Source organism: Cottoperca gobio, chromosome 24 (assembly GCF_900634415.1).
Source record: "Cottoperca gobio chromosome 24, fCotGob3.1, whole genome shotgun sequence".
Classification (NCBI taxonomy): domain Eukaryota; kingdom Metazoa; phylum Chordata; class Actinopteri; order Perciformes; family Bovichtidae; genus Cottoperca; species Cottoperca gobio.
Window position 1 is genome coordinate 15101573 of NC_041378.1, and position 20992 is coordinate 15122564.

The 20992-nt window shown below is 40.4% G+C and overlaps 2 protein-coding genes across 2 annotated transcripts in view; one reads left to right on the forward strand and one right to left on the reverse strand.

Moving 5' to 3' along the window:
- The window catches only part of LOC115003692 (poly(A) polymerase type 3-like), a 981812-nt gene that overhangs the window by 246443 nt on the left and 714377 nt on the right, over positions 1-20992 (forward strand). The window lies entirely within an intron of this gene.
- sptlc2b (serine palmitoyltransferase, long chain base subunit 2b) lies at positions 456-20535 on the reverse strand. Its single transcript, XM_029425579.1, has 12 exons — positions 20302-20535; positions 16942-17136; positions 15990-16144; positions 15201-15349; positions 13715-13839; positions 12509-12602; positions 10628-10733; positions 9265-9484; positions 8281-8407; positions 3956-4091; positions 3510-3639; positions 456-1891 (listed from the first exon to the last, which is right to left on the reverse strand). The coding sequence occupies exons 1-12, from the start codon at positions 20443-20445 to the stop codon at positions 1778-1780; spliced, it is 1695 nt and encodes a 564-aa protein (XP_029281439.1). The 5' UTR covers positions 20446-20535; the 3' UTR covers positions 456-1777.

Genomic DNA, 20992 nt, shown 5'->3' on the forward strand with positions numbered 1-20992 from the left:
CACTTCCAGATCATAGTCATGTGTTCCACCTTGTATATTATATTTATTAAAAGAAGATGTATCACAGAGTTATTCAAGACATTTTCTGTGAAAAAAAACACAACAATATTGGAATTAATCATTCAAAGACAAAGTAAATCAGTTTGAATGGATGTACAGTTAAAAGAGACCCAAAACAGTTGTGCTGTGATAACAAAAGCTTCTCTAAACTCGAGTTGAGTTTAATCACTTTGATGAACATCTATTGGAATGGTCACATTGCCAGACGATGGCCAGCTTTTTGACCGGCTGCACTCCAATCAATTAAGTGGTAGAACATAAACACGCACATGAACAGAATATTAAACAGTGGCATTTATGCCATGCTTGAGGTGACCTCACACAGAAAAGTCAGACAAAAAAACAGTAAAACTTGCACTTGACACTGAAAGCAGGCTGATATGGAATGTCATTCCAGAAGATGAAATCAAATCAATCACATTTGAAGCATACCAATACAAATCTTGCCAATTTCAGTGACTACGTCATCTGTGCATTTACAATGCCTGTCAGTAGTGCTGGCATTGAAGTGTGTAGGTAGTCAGTTAAAACACAAAGGGACACATTTGGAGCTGCCTTTCAGATAAAAAGGATTTTTTCACAAAAATAAAATAACGAAGACATTTAAAATAAATAAAGCGGTCTATAAATCAGATGGGCACGGGAGCGCCATCGTCATACATACAGATCTAAGTTGCAGCGCGTCATCGTGCTCAGAGGTCACTGTCGACACTGATTCTTATGAAAGCACTTGAGTGAGAAGGACTTAGCAATTAAAAAATAAAAATCACACATGTCGTTCATTAGCTTGTAGAAATGTTAAAGACACTGAGCTCACTGTTCTTTGAGTGCAGGTGTAAACAGTAAATAAGGCTGAAAAATATTTATAGGAAATAAGTAGTACAAATGTTCCTTAGTCTTGCTCCCCTGGGATTCTTTCCCTGTTAAATGTTTTCTTTTGGAACATCTGCTTTGCATTTTTAAGAGAAAAAGGTAGAAAACATATCTATACATATACATCCTTTGGTTAGGGAAAGAACCCGATATTCTATATTCTCTTCAAGTAAAAGTGATTAGAAAATAAAAGCTATCAGATAAATACATATGGAGCACATGTGCTACTGTTACTCCTCTGAAATAATGTATCTCTCTTTGCGGTATCGGATGCTACCCTGAGGCAGCATCACCACCATGGGGATAAATAATATTTACATATATAATGTTTTTACTCTCGTGTTCATCATAGCATTAGCTATGATCAGATTTCTTTTTTCTCCAGGTGCATGAGTAAGAACTCATGGAAAAGAATCTGTTTACTTCGCTCTAGGTTGTTTGAATTACAAAGAAACTCTAAGTTTGTTGTTATTATTGCACAAATAAGACACACATTCAATGTGCACATGGGAATAAGGCTTGATGTTAGACTGATGTAGTCACAAATAAGTTAGGACAAACAGAGAGATGTGGGTGATCCTCCCCTGCTGAGGGTGAAATCAGCTACACAGTTCGCAGACTGCACACTGATGAGCGGTGCGCGAGTGTGCAGCTTTCAAAGTGGGGTGGACTTGTGAAGACTTTGGTTCTGGTGAGTCCACTGGAGTCGGATGCGAGGTGACATGGCAAAGTGAGGGTGGAGAGACTGGCTCAGAGGAAGATGAGGGATATCAGACAGGAAAAGGTAAAGTAAGGGAGGGACAGTGAGTTGGAAGGAGAGGGTTGGATATGACAGGAAGAGGGCTCAGTCCTGAAGCAGGCTCTCCTCGGCCATCCAGCTGAACGAGGGAAGAGGCTGTTCACGTCTGGAGTACTTCAACTGCAGCAGGTCGCCAACTTCACTGGTGGCCTCCAATGCCTGGTAAAAGAACAGGAGGAATGCTATTAATCTCAATCCAAAAAAAACATACATTATGTCAGTCAAAATGAGGTGAAGACAGCCAAACAAACATCAAGATGAGCAGATTACACGCATAGTTTAACAACTTGAAAGAGGATGGCGTTTGGGGGTGATAAATGAAGTGATGAGCCTTAGCCTCACACTTGGATATTCACACACTTAACATGTCAGTGTTGAAGAAGAGCGGGCTCCGAAAGCAAAAGGTGAACAGAAGGCTCACAGCATAAACCACAACTGAACAGAAACTTCTCCATGTCTTTCCACAAGAGACTGTATCAGTGTTGCAACACTGCAGGGCACCTGGAAACAATTTACCTTCCTCCTGACCCTTTTTTTTTTTTCTCTTCCCGATTCCATGCTTTGAGAAATAGCGAGGGCTGGCTGTTCCAAAGACGGAAAAAGCGGCTCCTCGAAGTGCTCTACAAAGGCAGGCTGATGCCCTTTAAATGGACTATTACAAACGGTGTTGACACGCTCCTCAGTAAGATGAATGAAGTGTCTTTGGAGAGACAGAGCAGCTCAAATAAAAGTCTCCGTCTGAGCCACGCTGTAATACTTGGAGACAGCTTGGCCTTCTAAGTTCCTTATAATAAAAGGACACATTGGAGAGCCTTAATTATTCATCAGGCGCACTTTCAGTACGTGGACAGACACAGAAAACTGTCAGTTGGCAGGCAGGCAGATCTGACAGCTGAGAAAAGCCTCCTGAAACTGTTCTATGATGTTGATGATGATCAAAAGGTCTTTCGCTTTACATCTGGGATGATACATAAAGATCAAATTGCAGTTGTATATTGGAAGTGGCAGCCCTCAGTAAAAACCGTAGAGCCCAGATAGTCCAAGAAACTATTTTTACTCATCTCCCCGAATACAGAGAGAGGTGATCCTCTTACTGATGCATATAAGACATGGCAGTGGAGCAAATGCAAATATTCTTAGAGGCAGTTTTCCAGTTTGTGCTGACGTGCTAATGATCATTTTAAAGTGATTTTCAGGCTCATTTTGAAGTTGTTTTGTTCCCACAGCAAGTGGAAACTTTCTGCACCATTTCAGAGTAAAGACGGCCCCTTTTATGGCAAGACATCTGAGAAAGGCTTCTGCAATAAGAAGGTAAAGAGAAAAATGGCAAGTCCTTGTAGTGATTAAAATTAATCATAGCTGTAAACCTATGGGATGTCTCTGCTGGAAATTGAATTTTTATAATGCAGTTTTAACTTGGACTTTTTCATTACTGTAATGATTGTTTTCCACCTGCACTCACCCCATTTGAAATATCTCTTCCCACATTTTGAGCTCGATTGACACCAAACTTGCTGCACTGCATCTTCAGACTGTCCTCCACAAACCATCCAGCCAGATCTTTTAATGATCAATGCCCACAGTGCATCAAATGTTTGGCTCTAAAACAGTACTGTAAACGGCTTCCTGCTAATTCTCACTTAATGAATCTACAAAGTCCTTGAAAATAAATGACAACATTTAGATGTCACGGTAGATATAGTGTGGTAACTTTCAGAATTGTATCTCTATCTTTTGTGTTTCAAACAGTGATTGGACCCATTATTGGAGGACTTACTGTGTCAAGCATCTCTCTGGTATGGGCAGCCGAAAGACAGAAACGTGCTCTCGACTCGATGATGGGTGTTGCCGGGAAGCCGACGACCACTGTACCGATGTTTCTCTTCAACATCTCCCGACCAAATGCCCTGAAAAGCAACGACAACATTAGACACAGGGCAACACTTTGCAAATCTAACTGATGCTGTGACCCACCACCACCATCACCACATCTTAGATGGTGTTCTCTTTAATGTGTGAAACTCAAATCATAAACAGTTTTCCACACACTAAGTCAGATTCTATTTGGAAAAGGGACAGCCGTAAGCAGAGTCATTCAAATTAGAGCATAAACCTTTATGTCTTTTCCAAATGTGAAATCATTTGGGAGATTTGTCAGATTAGCCATCCTAATTATCCTTGATGCGTTAAGAAAATAATATGAAATGGAGGAGAATCACTTACCCGATTTTGGCAGGCATGTAGAGCATCATGGGTACTACAGGCGAGTCATCGTTGCCATAGATGATGAAGCCCATTTCGCGGAGTTTCCTGCGGAAGTAGGTGGTGTTCTCTGATAGCCGTCTGAGGCGGTCAGCACCTGGAAAGGGTAGATAAACAGAGGGATAGTTCACAATGTGGCCATAAATCTTTTATTAAGCTTATTTTGTTACTCAAGGCAAACTTGGACGTAACGTCTATCAGGCGTAGAGATTTGATTATAATGGAACTAAAGGGCACTCGGCTTATCGTGCTCAAAATGCCAAAAAAAAATACATTTGAAAAGCTCTACAGCAAAGTCTCTTTCCAGACACCCTGACCCGGTTACTCAAGATAATCCACATACCTTGTTGTGAGAAGTTTCATGTAGAAACTATTTTCGGTTTACCGAACTACACCTAACAACCGTATCACTGCGCAGGAGGAAGCGTGCATTTACTCATGGGCGAGAGGCTCGTGCTCATTTGTTGGCAGGTGTAGTTTGATAGAAAGAAAATAGTTCCTACATAAAACTGTTCACAACAAGGTCTGTGGATTATCTTGAGTAACAAGGTCATGATTTCTGTACAGACACTTTGCTGTTGAGTTTTTCAAATGTATTTTCTGGGCATTTTGAGCTCCACAAACCGCCTGCATTGGAGAGAAAGCAGACATCTCTACGGCCGATATCTCAAACACTCGGCAAATCACACCAAAACAATCTGGATTGATAATTAACACTACAGGTATGAGGAAAAATATGTACTTTTGATTTCGGGGTGAACTGTCCCTTTAAATTACTATGGCAACTTGTAATTAATAGGTCTTTATGCGCCTGCCTTACTTTACAGTAACTGCTCAACACCATGAATGAAGACTGATGAGGGAAAAAATACATATACATATATAAACACGGTTCTGTTGCAATTAGACATGATTTATAATAAGTATCTACCGGCTTGCATCTTTCATCTTCTTTGATTAAACGCCCTTCTCAGCCCTGGGCCACCCACACAGGGGTTTTCACTTAATTTGCCTGATTGGACTTCTTCTCATCATCATCAGTCTTGATTGGCATTTTCCTCACTCTCCTGTTGCTCCGTTAATACTCCTATTAGTACATGTGGTGACCGCATGCCACATTTCATGCTTGCTAGCTTCAAAAAACTGCATTATCAGCTCTTGTTCAGAGGCCAAGTGAAGGAAACAGCAGCGTATCCATCATTGGTGATTTCTGCATTCTTCTAGTTAGCCTGTTTTTAAATTGAAGATCTGAAGTTAGTTTAATAAATCAAGGTGGAGGAAGAAGTCACAATTTCTGAGCTAAGTCCCGTAACGAAACCATGTCAACCAAAAATTCATTAGGATGAGTGTAAACCTCATCAGTATACACCATGGCTTGTCATTTTTGCTTACGAAGCACAACGCTTTCCATCGTGGTCAAGGAAAAGACATAGGACGTTGTTTTTACTACTCAACCGCAGCCCATGTCTTTTACCATGCCTTACACTTTATTTGAAGACGACCAGGATTCTTTAAGGTCGAGGTCAAGAGGCTGAAACTAAACGGACATCAATCCTCACGTGTCAGTCGGATGTGCAATGTGGATTCACTCACTGAATCCTCAGGCTGAGCCTCCAGAGATAGCATCTTACCCAAACAAATAACCATATTGCACAAAGCACAACAGCAACACACATCTGCCTGGCTGTGTTGAAAAACAGAGCAGAAACACCACGGCTTCAAAGCACCCCGAGACACAACAAAATCTGACATTACATTTATCCAGACATTGTTTTTCCACACTCTAGGAATCCAAAGCTGTTCCCAGCACTGAGTGATCAGTTGGCAAAAAAGAGAATAGCATATAATATTCAGAAAATGTGCTTTTCAAGCACTTAAGCATTATTTGTATGCTGAAGAAAGCTTTGCCTGTCACAAACCCTTATGTCCCATCTACATATTTGATTGATCTAAGCTTCAAACAACAAATGTCCATTTTGATGCAGGCGAACCATGAGCAGCCGTCCTCAGCAACAAACTGTTAGCAGGCAGCTCAACTGTCACTTTGACTTTGTGTCAGTGTCTGTTTGAAATTCAGGCCTTTGAAGATTCAGTGATAGGGCTGCAACCAATCAGACTGTCATCGTTAGTCTGCTACAAGGAAAACCTGTCAGGCTGGGATATGTTGTAAGGTCAGTCAGTCTGGCCTTCTCTTCTCAGAAATGGTTTGGAGAAAGAGTAGATGACATTGTGGAGCAGTCATGCTATAAAAGGTTTCTCAAGGTGTTTATTCCTGTGCTTAATGATTGAATGACTGGCGAGAAAGGTAATCTGATCTTCTTAAGTCAGCATTTTAAGAGAGGCTACATCAATCAAGCGCTGTAAAGAGGTGCCGCCCTGCAAGAAAAATAAGACTTCAGTGACCGGTTTGTTTGTGTAGGAGATGAGTCCAACAGAGTTTGATCTGCACAGATCTCTGGCCCTAAGCACCATGCTGCTTTGTACCCAGCATGAAGGCGAAGAAGCACAGATACACAAGGAAACACACATCTGAAAGCCATAAAGGGAGAAGGTTGAAGTCAACATACCACCACTTTAAGACCTCACATCAGCCTGGGTTGACTCGGACAGAGGTAAGGAACTGTCCTCACATCAGTTTTAAAAAAAATGCCCATCCTGCTGGACAGAGACCTTCAAATATGCAAAATCATGCTTGAAAGACACAATCAATCAAACTGCAAAAATCACCAGCAACCTTTAAGAGAAACTTTTCTGCTGACAAAAGTAGTCCTCAAAATCTGAAGTTACCATGTTAAAGGTTCAATGTGTAAGATGTGCCAGAATTTAAACATAAAACAATGAACTAACATTATCGACAGAATGTGAAGAAGTGTTGACGTCTCTGTGCTGTAATGCAGGGATATCTACTGAAACCAGCTCACTGAGGCTTCCAGCCCGTCCAGTCTAGGAGGCGATAGTGAGTCAGTGTAGCTCGTCTGCCCTCAGACCAGAGGGAGAAGAAGCTGCCTGACTCGGGCAGACTCAGGGGCTTGTCAACATTACATCAAACTTTCTGTTGCCGTCGTTACACAGGTTGGACCCAGCGCTCCATCAGCCCGCTGTTACTACCGGTGCTGGGATCCTATGTCAGCGCGTAGAATGAAACAAAAGCACGATTTGTTTCCTCGTCTCTGCTGCCCAGACCCGAGCCAAAATATAAACGATCAAAACGTAACATTATGTGGACCGTACAGACACATTAAAAACATTAAACACACAGATGTCTAAGTCCCACGTGAAGATTGTAAGAAAGCGACTCAGTTTCAGGAGTCTGCTCTGATGAAGTGACAGACTCACACAGGAGTGAAGAAATACAGAGTAACTATATCAACACTAGAAGAAAGAGATATATAGCTGTAGAATACAACACACAATATAAAGAAGACTAAAACTCAGAATACAATAAATGACAAACTACTAAAATAGAAGCAGGTTTGTTAACTAGTTGGCTTTTTTAATAACTGATAGTTTTGATGATTGATGAATATAGAGTGTATGGACCCAGTAGTCGAGGTGAAATACTGCCCCCTATTTATTTGGAGCAGGTGGCTCGGAATTACACATTGAACATTTTAAACAATTAGAAGAAAATAATAATTTAAAATGAATTCTTAGAGATGACTCAGCAACTGTCACTTATCAAAAAAAATAATAAGATCATGTGACATTGTAAAAACACCCCAGTGGCGTTTACACTACAATGTGTTCACAGTTTGTCTAACACACCTGTATTTCCTGGTAAATAATTGCCAGTTAGCCAGAGATAGTAGGCTTTATCTCTCGGCGGGGAATGAAACATTTCCAAGGTAAACAAGCACACTCTATATCAGGGAGTCAAAGTGCAAAAGGTGGCAACGCTGATGAGAGTTGAACGCCATCCGTCAGCCAGTCATCTGCTACAGACGTTTGCAGGAATGAATTAAGTCTGAAACACAGGTTTATACTGCCATCGTGTGGTCATGGATGGAAAGTCATTCCAAATACAAAGTACTGTACAATCTCTATATCAGACTGACAAAACAACCCACAAATCTTGGACATTTCAGAATTGCTGCAACCGCAAGTGAAAAAATAGGCAATAAAAGCTCCCCAAAGATAGCATTTATACTTGATCTGCAGTCTTTCCCCACCCAAAGGCTTATGTATACCTTCTGCCGATGGTAACTATTGTGTATTATGATGTTCGTCACCCCACTATCTTTTGACACAGGATAGTAATCAAAGCTTCTTGCACTTCTGGCACCTACCCAGTGTGGTCCCGTCCTCTCCCATGATGGTCTTCATAGAGGTGATTATCTGCTGGGCCACAGGAGGAGATGTGGAGGTGGCGTACAGAGCACTGTGAGAGTGGCACCGCAGGTAGTCGATCAGCTCCTGACAGAGAAATCCAATTAAAGTGGCTTTTATTTTCCAATAACAACAGGGACATTTTATTTGGAGAGTGCGCCAACACAGAAGACAGTGCACGACACAGGACAAAAGAATGGTAAAGACAGACGATTGATCCGATGTAGCACTGATGGATAAAATAGCTAAGTATTATTACAAACCTGACAGATTTTTTGCAAACTGAAGCAGTTGACCATAATGTTTTAGACTCTTTATTTTGTTTCTGTAAAAACATAATCTTTCCATCATAGACAGAAATCCAAGTTTGTTATTATGTCTGTTTATTACTGATGGTGAGTACAGTTGTATTTTTAATGCAGTAGTCTATATTAAGAGTATAGATTAAAAATAATATATAATAAAACTAATTTGAATGTTTAGGGTAAAGGGTTTCCTCATTTTTAGGGCATGATAACAGTCTAGTATTTCAAACTGTAAAACATGCGTTTCAGCCAGTAATCTTCTGTTTTTAAATAATGCTAAAGATGTACTAGGTTCCATCTTGTATCGGTTTGTCTGCTCTGTTTTTGTATATTCCTCTTAACCTAGGCCAACTGAAGAAGCCTTGTTTTCAGCTCGACTGACTGAAAACGAAAGCTTACACTGATGCAATTCCTTTTCAGAAGAACAGAAAGCTACACGTCCCAAGACCAAAACTGAATGACACACAATGTGCCGGGTCTCAGCAGCTGGGAAATTGCTGAGGAACCTAAAAGAGGATGACTAAGTGCTCCAGCTACTGTAATCACTACACTTCATGATTTCTTTAAAAACGCAGAAGGCTTCATATTCCACTGTCTGACCTCACAGCGTTAGTTTTATCTGTGCAAAGGTTTACCAACCTTTTTGCCGCCAATGTATCCTCCAGCAGCACCGAAGCTCTTGGTGAATGTTCCCATCATGATGTCGACGTCTTTGGGATCCAGGCCAAAGTAGTCCACCACTCCTTTGCCATTAGGCCCCAGGGCCCCGATACTGTGGGCCTCATCCAGGTACAGATAGGCCTTGTAGCGTTTCTTCAGAGCGATGACCTCAGGCAGACGCACGATGGACCCCTCCATACTTCAGCACAAGAACATAATGTAAAAAAAAATCAATACAATTCAAAGTAGTCCCACAACTCATCTATAGTAATGATGACATACTTAGACCTAATAAATAAATAGTATTTAATATATTAAATATTTGAAATGTGATGAGCTTTCTCACTGCCTTATCAATATTCTTCCCAAAGGTCCTTTATGGAGAACACAGTAATGTTGGACTGACACCCACAATCTAACCCCAACATCAAAAAGCTGCAGTGATATTGTGTGCAGGTGTTGAAACCTTTGCTTTGAAAATCCCAGAGGAAATGAAACTTCATTAACATTGCATTAGTGCAGGGCATTGACTTACTCATGCAGGTTCTCTGACAACTCTATTGATCAACAGGATTGATTGCCTTTCTAGAAAGTACACTGCAGAGAACCAAACTGCATTATGCTTAAAAGGAGAGTGGGTACACTTCCAAATCGCTATTCTTTTTCTATATTTAAACAAAGTGATATAAGGGAGTGCTGCCAAAAAAAAACCGTCTGAACAAGAAAATTGGTGTACACACTTTATCCCATTGGAAAACATCTGTGTTCAGTATGTCTTACAGTGTCAGTATGTCAGCATGAGAGTGTAGCCTCAAGTCAAATACATGCTGAATATATTGCTTTACTTCCTATGTAAATCTAAAATGAGTTTGCTGCTACAGTGAAGATGGGGACATGTTCAGATCATAAAAACATTTAAAATATTATGGCGTTACATTGTAACGGTATTGATTTACTAAGTCATAGGCACGCAACACTCCAACTACTGGTATGCATGCATCAATGTCACACAAGAATATAGCAAAAATAAATACTTTCACATTGTTATGTATTTGTAAGTATTTGCATGTCTTTTCTAAAGTGACAGATGTACTACGAGTCAAGCTATATAAAGATTAATGAGTCCTCTCCCAGACAACTGTGGGTACCAAGTAATTGGCAGTAAACTTATTGTAATGTGATACAGCAGGGGCTTAAAAATACTTACAGTAAAATAGCAATAAAAACTGAAATAAAACTTAATTAGCCAAGCTTAATTATCTAGCTCAGGCAAGGATATATAGTAGGTTTGTGCGCTTAAGTGAACTGTACATGTGTGTGAGAGACAGATGGTTGTGTGTACCTGTATACGCCCTCCACCACGATGAGAATCTTCTTCCAGGGTCGGTGGGTTCTCGGTTGCCCGTGTGCGATAGCATCTCTCAGCAGCTTCTCCAGGCTTTGCATGTCTACAATACAAAGAAACACACGCTCTTTGTCTAAGGATAGATTTTATTCCCCTAAAGTAATACGACGTCTTTCTTTCATCAGTGGATGAGTGTCAATATTTTATGATTACAACCCTTTGAAGCACCAAGAGTGTTTTCTTAGCAGTAAGGTGTGTCAATGACCCAGGCTTGTTTGGGTTACGCTGTTCACATCAACCTTTGATACTCTGTGACTAAGTATACCTGTTGCCATGAATAGATGCACAGGATAATATCCATGTGTGGTTTCTGCCCTCAGAAAAGTAAGAAAGGGTCATTTTGCTGATAACCACATGCACTAATTATAACCAGCAAACAAATTCCCAGGTCCATTATATCATAAATATTGACCTTTTAAAGTGAACACACCTTTACCTGCCCGGTTCCTGGTGAGCTCAGATAACAGTAAGTCAGGATCTCTGGTGACTGTAAGTGTGTGTGCGTGCGTGCGTGCGTGCGTGCGTGCGTGCGTGCGTGTGCGTGCGTGTGTGTTCAATATAGTACATAACTGAAAGATAAAGTGGTAGTTGGGGAAATGTATAACTGTAGAAGTAAAGTAAGAGAACAAGTGTTGGTCAACACTATTGGCATTCAGTGAAGCAACTTGCTGTAAGTCACACCCGTGTTAATTGTAATTGCTCTCCTGTTGAGTAAAGCAGATTATAGATAAATCTCATAGTGTTGAAAGATATACGGTAGCCACTTAAATCCTATGTGTTCTGTGTTGCTGCAGACATTGGGTGTACTCTAAGGCTACATCCACACTAATAAAATGTTTGTTTTGAAACGCATATCTTTTGCTACGTTGATGCCTAGCGTCCACACTACTCTGTTGTTTTTCAGGTTTCTGAAACAGAAATGTTTGAAAACGCTGCTGACCCAATTTTAGTTTGAAAACTCTGGGGTTGTGTTTTAGTCTGGACGGGGGGGAAATGGAGACCTTTGAAAACGACGACGCAGACACCCACTATCAGTTCTTGATTGGGTCCCATCAGTCACCTCGTGTCCTTCCAAGATTCCCTGGAAATTCTGCATTTTATACAACTGCCTACATGTGCAGAAGACCAACATTTCCCGTGTCCAGCAGCGTTCTCAGCCCTACATGGAGCGGACGCAAGAAGGTACGGTTTGTGTTTTTGAGAAGGGCAATGGACTCGAAGGATCTTTACCTTGCCTTTCGTAATCTATGCTTGTTTCGTTCTGCACAACTTTTGTGAAGTTCACAAAGAAACTGTAAACGATCAAAGAATAAATGCTGCTCTCAGTTAGGTTACGACGGGACTTCCAGCCATCCAGCGGAGCTTTGAGTGTTTGACGACAACAAAATCAAGGGGAAACGAGTGAGGCGCGTGTTGACAGAATTTCCTGACCCATAATGTAAAACTACGATTTGTAATTGTTCATTTTTTAAAGTAAATTTAAATTGTGTGAGATAGAGATAGAGCAAGACTTAGGATACAGTAATCTCGTAGCAGGCTTGTAACTGTGTTTGAAAAATAACTGTGTTTTTTTTCTCTGTTTGAGTAAGAAGTGCGTGTGTGGAAAAGATAGAGGTAGCTCAACAACAAGACCTTTTGTTATAGGAAGTGCAAGCCCATTCCATAGTCTTGTCTGCTATAGACAATCTGTTTCCTGTTGACACCAGCACGTGCATGCCCAGTGTAGGTAAATGGTCATGCAATATGTGTTTTCCTAGGTCACAACTCTGTCTGTCTATCTGTTCTTAGGTAATGTACTTATTATTGGAGGTCACCCACTGTTGTGTTTGAAGACCCGAATTGTGGAGCCAGACAGGCGGGCACCCAGCACCAGCGACGCGTGATTCAGCTCGTCACTCAGAATAAGACAACCCTGAAAACAAGAAGAAAAAATGATATTCTTGTTAAACTAATATTGTTCTTAGCTGATGATCTGTTTCGACATCACGAGAGCAGCAATCACTAATTAATCAGGAAAGTCAAAAACTACTCAGAGAGAAATATTCAAGTCTAACCCTCTTTAAGAGCTTTGCTTGCATAATTGTAATAACCCAGGATTTCACACGCTGGGAGTGTTTCAGTGTTGAGCAATGACTTTGTGTGTGTTGTGCTGTTCACATGAACCGTTGATACTCTGTGACTAAGTATACCTGTTGCCATGAATAGATGCACTAACAGGATAATATCCATGTATGGTTGATAACCACATGCACTAATCATAACCAGCAAACATGTTCCCAGGTCCATTATATCATAAATCGACCTTTTAAAGTGAACACACCTTTAAATTCACACGGGTCACGCCATTTCATGGGACCTTTCCGCCATTGGTAAATGTATAAATGGGCTTGTTACACAACACACAATTATGGCATGACAAAAGAATGTGAACTAGCAGAAAACTGACAGTTGGAGTTACTGAGGGCAGTGACTCAAATCTTTACTGTCTCGCTGGAAGTTTCTCCCTCCCATCCCCTCGTCCATCTGCGCGTCTGTATTTCCACTCATGTGGTTGTCAGGAAATGTGCTATTTGACTCACAAGGTACACACACCTGTCAGTTCCCATTTCTACTTCCTGTTCAAGCGAAATTGGCTTAACAAAAAAAAGGCTAGTAAAGACTGGAATGTGTGCTTTGTTGGAGTTAGAACAACAGGGGCTGGGACTTGTCAAATATCAACCTTGAGCCCCCCTGCACTCAAGATGTTTTCAAAGCTTTTGGCAGGAAACTAGTGTGGAACAGTCTAAACTCTTCAAACTTGGCCATACATCTGAAAACGTAGCTTGTTTTCACTTTACACAGGAAACAGTGTTTTTCGAACAACAAAACTTTTAGTGGCACTTCCATATACAATTACAGTAGGGGTACAGGAGTCATTGTGACTATAAAAAACACAAGCAAATAAAATAAAAGTAATGAAAAAAGAGCAGGATGTTCTCGGGAGAGCAAAGAAAATAACAGAAGGAAGTGAATTAAATTCCATACCTTCCCGGTGAGAGCAGGAATGTTCATAGAGTTGGTTGCGAAGCCCATGCCAAAAGTCATGGATGACTCAACACCCAGGAACCTAGCAACCAACTGCTCCAGCTCCTCATGGATGTCCAAGTTCCCTGGAAAATGACATAATCTCAGTTTACTAACTTGTAGAGTTGTTTTAAGGGAGAAATGTCACACTTGGTTTCTTAAACCTGTTAAAGGTCAGTTAACTTTACTTAAAAGTTTCCCTTTGGAGTTTTTGACCTCTAGTAAAGCTATTGCTCAGTTAGTGCTTTTCCACCGAGGCAGTTCCAGAGTCAGTTCAGAGCCGGAGCATGATATCAAACCAGTTTTTCATGTTACCACTGCAGAGGCGCTGGCTCTCAGCCCCGAATATTGGTTTAACTCGTGCACCAACTCTTTGCGAAGCCAGCACCAAGAGCTAGGAACCAAGAGCCGCATGCGTAAGAGACTTACGTCAGAGTCTGGGATGGGATTAACGTGAGCTACAACAGTTCATTGCGAGTACGAGGAAGAGTAAACAGTTGTTGGAGAAGTCGTGCTTGCAATTTAATCTTGCTTCGTAAGAGTAGGAGCAGCAGGAGTACAGATCCGCGGCAGTCCGCCATTATTGTTATTGTGAGGGAAATTTGCGCTGGCGTTGTTGGGAAAAGCAGCAACATCATGACCTGGCTCCTCTTGGCCTCTAGTCGGTGGAAGAGCACACAGACTCTTAAGAGGTTCGCAAGTTGATCCAACACGGTTAGGGTTAGCACGGAACTCATTTTAGTGAAAAAGGGGAATATATGTAGGTTCCTGTTTTGTTTATCTCGTGCACTCGCATGAAGACACGCAGGCATAACGCAATACACAGTTCCACCAATGGTGGAATCAAACGCAAGGAAGAAAAGACAACAAGCTCGTAAACATGGATGTAAACCTAAATACTTTTTCTAAAAAGCAAATGCTGCAAATGTTTTATGAAAAAATAAATTCACTGATCATGTGGTAGACCTCAAGCATACACAGAAAATGTTTTGGTGAGTAACTTTAAATGTAAACAAAGCTTTTGTTTATTTTAAATAAAACTCCACACGGCAGCTTTAAACTAAATACACAACGATCCTCAGCGTTTCTTTTGCTAAAGATAACAAGATTAAAAGTGACAAACTAATCAGGAGCTGCAAACGCAAAAAGCAGGCTGCAGAAAACTAGGTGCTGAACTGAAACGGACTTGAGTTTCACAGCCTTCACAATTCTTCACTATATTTGAAACTCAACCTTTCAGTCCTTCAAAACCACTTGTGCCTGTAGCCTCTATAGCACACTGAAAGAGCATCGGACAAAAGAGGAAGCAGCCGTTAAACTACCAGCTGACGTCCATTTGATCATTTATTGACTCAATGTTCCAAATAAAAGCACTGCGGGATAATGACAAATCATGAAAGCTTCTAAAAAAAACAAAACAGATCTTCTAACTTTTGTTGACCCTTACCCATCTCACAGCGAGTGCTGCCCACTCCAGCGCCGTACTTTTCTGTGATCTCAATAGCAGCATCGGCACAAGCGCCGGTGTTCTCGGCAAAGCCGAGGTAGTTGTATGAGCCCATGTTGATGACATCCTTCACCACTCTGCCCGTTTGCCTGAGAGAGACGGAGAAAGTCAGAGACAGAGAACTGGTACCCTGACTCTAGGTTAATGGAAATAATTATCTTCAACATGTGTGCCTGACTGCCCTTGTTGCCTGGTAACCATTCAGGTGCTCAATGTTATCCTTTATTATCACAGTGCATGATAACTGTGGCAGTTATACACAAGTGTATTGTCCCAATGTTCAGCTGGCATAGTTCGTATTATACTGTACATACCAATGAGAAACAATAGGGTAAATATATCACAACCTTCGGCGTTATCAGGGCAGTTTGCATACATTACAGTATTTATGCGTCTTAAAACATCACAGAACTCAAGCAGTTCTTGTAAATCATTGATCAATTTCCTTAAGGTAACAACAGGGAACACAATGAAGGTAATGGGACAAAATGTAATCTATTATAGTGTATAGGGATTCTGTTCGGTACCATGTGACGCATACTAGAGAATTATGACTCATTATCAGAAATATGAGGTCAGTGACTTTAAGTAATATCAGTGAACTTCCTGTTGAGCGAAGGATCAGTGGCACAGAAATACACACCTCTGGGAGAGTAGTGATTGTCATGGACAACGCCTTGATACAGACACAGAACAACAAACACTCAGTGCCACATTACAGCAACTTACTCAAAGGTCCAATTGTAGTCGTGGGAAACACTCTCCACCAGGTCCATCTTAGCACCAGGGACACTACAGATGGGTCTGTTCCAGTTGTCTCGAATCCTCATGTACAAGTTCCTGGTGTAAAAGTTCTCAAAGTCCTGATAGAGGGGGACAAAATCCTGCAGGGGGAAATGGTAAAGTGTTGGTGATTTCCTAATGGCAGGTCTTGGCAGTGCAATATATTCCCAAGGAGCCATCTTTGTTCAACGGCAAACAAGGCCACAGTCAATAGTTTCTGTTGAACCAGATATATAAAAAGGTGTGACTGAGTGTTAAAGACTTGCGACACCGTGACAGCTATTGTAGCAGGAAGTGATTCGTACCACAGTTGTTTTCTAGGTTTAGATATCTGAACATAAAATCATGAAAGCTTTAATGAAATCTTGTAATAAAAGTAAAGCTCTATGAAGCAATGTGTGCTTACAAAACAAGACGGGGAAACTTGGCTTAAGTATCATTCATGGTTCAGTTTTTAGTTCACCTTATATCTGGAACAAACTCCCAGAAAACTGCAACTCTGTTCTTTTGAAATCCAGGCTGAAGACTTTTGTCTGCCTTTTATTAAATCTAATAATTATTCATTTCTTACGTTATTCTTAATGTCTTTATTTTTTATACTCTTGGCTTTTTAATCACCGTTTTTAAATATCCTTTTATCATGCGTTTCTTTTGCACTTTGTCTCGATGCTTTTGATGTTTCACGTAAAACACTTTAATTGCCTTGTCGCTGAAATGTGTTCTATAAATAATCTTGCCTTGCCATCGTCATCTTTCAAAGAAAGTCTCAGAATGATTGGTCTGAGATGTATGTAAGGGCTTCAGCTTTTCTGCCACTGAATTAGCCTTGAATGGCTTCACATTCAGTTTGTCTTTTTAATCAGCCTATGAATGCAAGGGATTCTTAGAACTACTTTACCTTCTGCTCCTCTTTCTCTCGAGCCACGTGGCACTTCTCGATGCTCCAGTAGCGTAGGAAGTCTCGGAGGTAGCCAAAGATGGTGAGGATGCCGTAGCCCATGTAGGTGAACACGGCCACCAGTAGAGGCGTCTCCTCAAATGATTCCGCAAAGGGCTTCTTGTACAGGCTGGAGTTGAGTGTAACATTTTGGTTCTGGGGGACAATAAAGTAAAATTATTTGTAGTTACAAGTTAAAAGTTGAAATTTAAAAAGGGTCCCCAAACAAATCTAAGGCCAAGGCCCGGAATTAGGAGAAATAATGTCAACACACTGACACTGACTTTATGTTGAAAACCTTTAAAAAGGTAATGGTGTAACCACGCTTCAAGTCTGTTTACTCATTAAATCTGCCCCGGTAGGCAGCCCAATAAATTGTAATAGAAACCAGAGCAGCAGACCAATCCAGTGTAAGCTCGGCACACAGCAGGGCTGAGGTGTTAAAATGGTGTTTTTCTTGGAAAGAGTTAGAAACCTAATAAAGGCTACAATAAGCGTGTTAACCATGCACAGTTCACTGTGGACCAGTCAGCAGGAACATGGCCATCAGTCCATTGGTTCTAATTCATTGAGTTTTATGAATAGCAATATTGATCTTGGACTATGGGACCTTATAAAGTGGTCACACCCTGGAGGAGCGCCACAAAAAAATAAAAATAAACTAGCATCATTTGAAGCTGAACTGAGGGTGGCTGTCTACAAAACAAGCATTAAACAAATGAGGGTGGTCACCCTTTACAGGCTCTGCCCCGCAGCTTAGCAACCATGCCTCATGTGACCAGTCATGCTTCTCCAAGAAATACCTCTGAGCCAGGGAACAGGAGAGCACTGCACTGCGTGTGTGTGTGTGTGTGTGTGTGTGTGTGTGTGTGTGTGTGTGTGAGAGAGAGTTTAAAGCCAGTCAAACAAGTCTGTTTTTCTTTTAAAAAATAAAGCTTTTTGAACGCCGCTCAAAGAGACTGCTGCATACTGATGGCAACCACAGCAGCTAAATGCAGGTTGACTGACGTCATATTTGCTTAATCTTTTATACCTGTGGACAAACAGGAACTGAGAAGAGGTGGACCTGTGCTGTTAGTTTATAGCTGTCCAAACAACAAACTCTGTGGAAATCTGCTCTTTTGCATGATTGCTCTGCAATTCAAGAGATGATGATCATATTACACTATATAGATAAGAAAATATTGCACATGGTGTATATTTTGCTTTAGGCCTAAAACTGAGTAACTGGTCTAAATACTAGGGCCATGTTTTTTCAAGAATCTGGTGATAAGATCTGCATTATTATACAGGGGCAAAGATTCAAATATAAAATAATATAATTCATAATAATAATAATAATAATAATAATAATAATAATAAAGACATAAGTACAGGGTCCTTGCACTGCCACAGGAAATTAACTGGGACAAATATAGAACGTTTACAATTGTGAAATAGTTTATAAAGAACACACCACCATATGCATAACTTTTTTTAAATGCAATCAGAACAGTAGGATCTGCATTTGTATTAATTGCAGTTGCTGTAACATCCAACGTCATAGCACTACTGAACCACTGTCTGAAACGAATCAAACATAATATTGTCGTACAGCTACTAAATACTGTACTCGTTATACGAGTTAACAGACAGATCTGTCAGTTTGACCAGCTGATTTAGGAAACATTACAAGTACAGCCTCAAGTTTGTACACAGGGTGTAGGGTATGCACGAAAGTTAGTTGATATTAGCTTAACATTTGGACAAAGGTTTGACTAATGTAAACGTGCTGTGTTGCCAGATCTCGCAAGTGTGTTGCTGAGACAGACAAATCAGACTAATTGGTCTTGAACAAAGTTCATTTTTCCTGTTTTGTCCTGAAAATGTTCAATTTAGTGTCAGAATGTTCTGAAGATATGTAGCTTGTGAAAAATGGGTCCAATATATACTCTGGTGACTATGGAGCGAAAAAACTCAGTCATAATATGTGTTTACAGCAGTGGCGAAACCAACGTGACACAGATACAGGAAATGTACATCTTAGAGAAATAAAGAACATTGAATGGAAAAAAATGCTAATTTGTTTGTCTTGCCGTTACAAATATTTAACTTAAGTAAGATACCAACTTAAGTATTAAGTAAATACTTAAGTATTTCCCTTTTTAAACTGGGAATAAGACAAATATTTAATAGCATGATCAGCAGTGATATGACCTGCAACTCTGTCTTAACTTCTGGCAGGATGAAGACATTATATGCATATGAATTTTATTGGTAAAACAGCCAAAGCATCTGGAACTAATCCACTTTAAATTGAAATCAGCCCTGCAGCTTAATGCTATTGCAAGTCTGGAATATATCATATTCTCATATATGAAAGAGATGAATTTATTTCAGTATATGTGCTTTTTAGAATTTCTCGTTTGTGTTGAACCAAACAACTGAAAAATGCAAAACAAAGGCATGTGTGTGTGTACCCCACCTCCAGCACTACACACACATACACTCTGTGTTTTCATTCCACACTAGGAGGAGGGACCACACCCTTCATAGCCTGGAGACATTCCTCTCCTTCTAAAGTTTCATGTGGAAGCTCCCCCCCCCCCCCTCTCCCAGGAGACAGACAGACAGACAGTTTCTCTGGTAATAACACAACAGGGTGCTGCTCTTCGTCATACTGGAGTCAGTGTAAACAGAGACCGGTCTAACCTCAAAACACACACAGAGAGTAAGGTTACAAAAAAAGTCACCACAACAATCATCCCTGATCAGGTGTCATGTACCACTAAACGAGAAGTTTAAAACGCAAAAAAGAAGTACAGCTTTCACAGCACATATTACTGGTTGCAAGCCAAATTTGTGCTTTAAAAACCACAATGTTATAAATAATATTTATTATTATTGTAAATGTAATTATTAATATTAATATTTCGAAAGCCTTGCGATTAAAAATAAGTGCAAGAAATGTAGTTCGAGGTAGCAATAGGTAACACCTACCTTGAAATATGTCGCATTGGGGAAAACTAGACTAGGACATAATGCTAGGCATAGGCCATTATATAAACTAATAATGTAACTACATTATCTATCTAATATTACAGTTTATTTGTGAGGTGACGTTTGGCTGCCGTCACCTGACACTGTGTGTGCCTGCGAATAAAACATACTCCTAATTAAGAATGTATAGCCGCAATATAAACATGGGGGACAAAAAGAAATGAATAGCACATGAGCTAACATTATCTTCTTAATTCAAACGATTGCACTACACACAGTACCTAACACAACAATGCTTGTTTACGGTCCTCCCGTATCGAGCAGTTGACGGTTGGGCCTTACCTTCTCACTGGGACGACGATACTTCTGTGGCTGTTGGAACAGGCAGTGGTTCTTCACGAAGCCATTTTTACTCGATTTTTTACAGTTTGGGGTCCGTTGACGAGCGTCTCCATTTAGCAGCTTGTTCGCAGAGCTTTCTGTCATCTTTGTCGGCTGGCAGCGACTGTAATTTTCACGATTTCAAGTTGCCAAACTTGTGTAACGTTAGTCGTGAAGTCATGTATGAGCCAGAGAAGAAGACGTAATAAACGCCCACTCTGCACTGTGACTGCACGAGCCCGCCGGAAATCCACGCCCCAGTGTAATTTCATTGGCCAATACTGTTATTCTAGTACAAAGATCGTCTATAATACAATTCATTACTCGGTTGTAGATAACATTGAGGAGACTGAGATCATTATCGTTTGACCTATCAGGGGGGAAATTTGGTGTTTTAAGCAATTAGGGGGAGTTTACATTGTACAAGATTTATACATAATAGATGTTGTAAGCACTTGTATTTCGAAAACTCAGCATGTTTAACTTTGACTACTTGTATTAATGATTAGGATATACACACATTCTCCTTCAGTTTATTGCAGAGCGTTGTAGACCGTTTAGGAATTGAAATGTGCAGAAATTATGTCAAATAATATTTACGTTTATTTTCTCTAGGCTCTGTGTACAAAAGTATCTGTTAACTGAATAATTA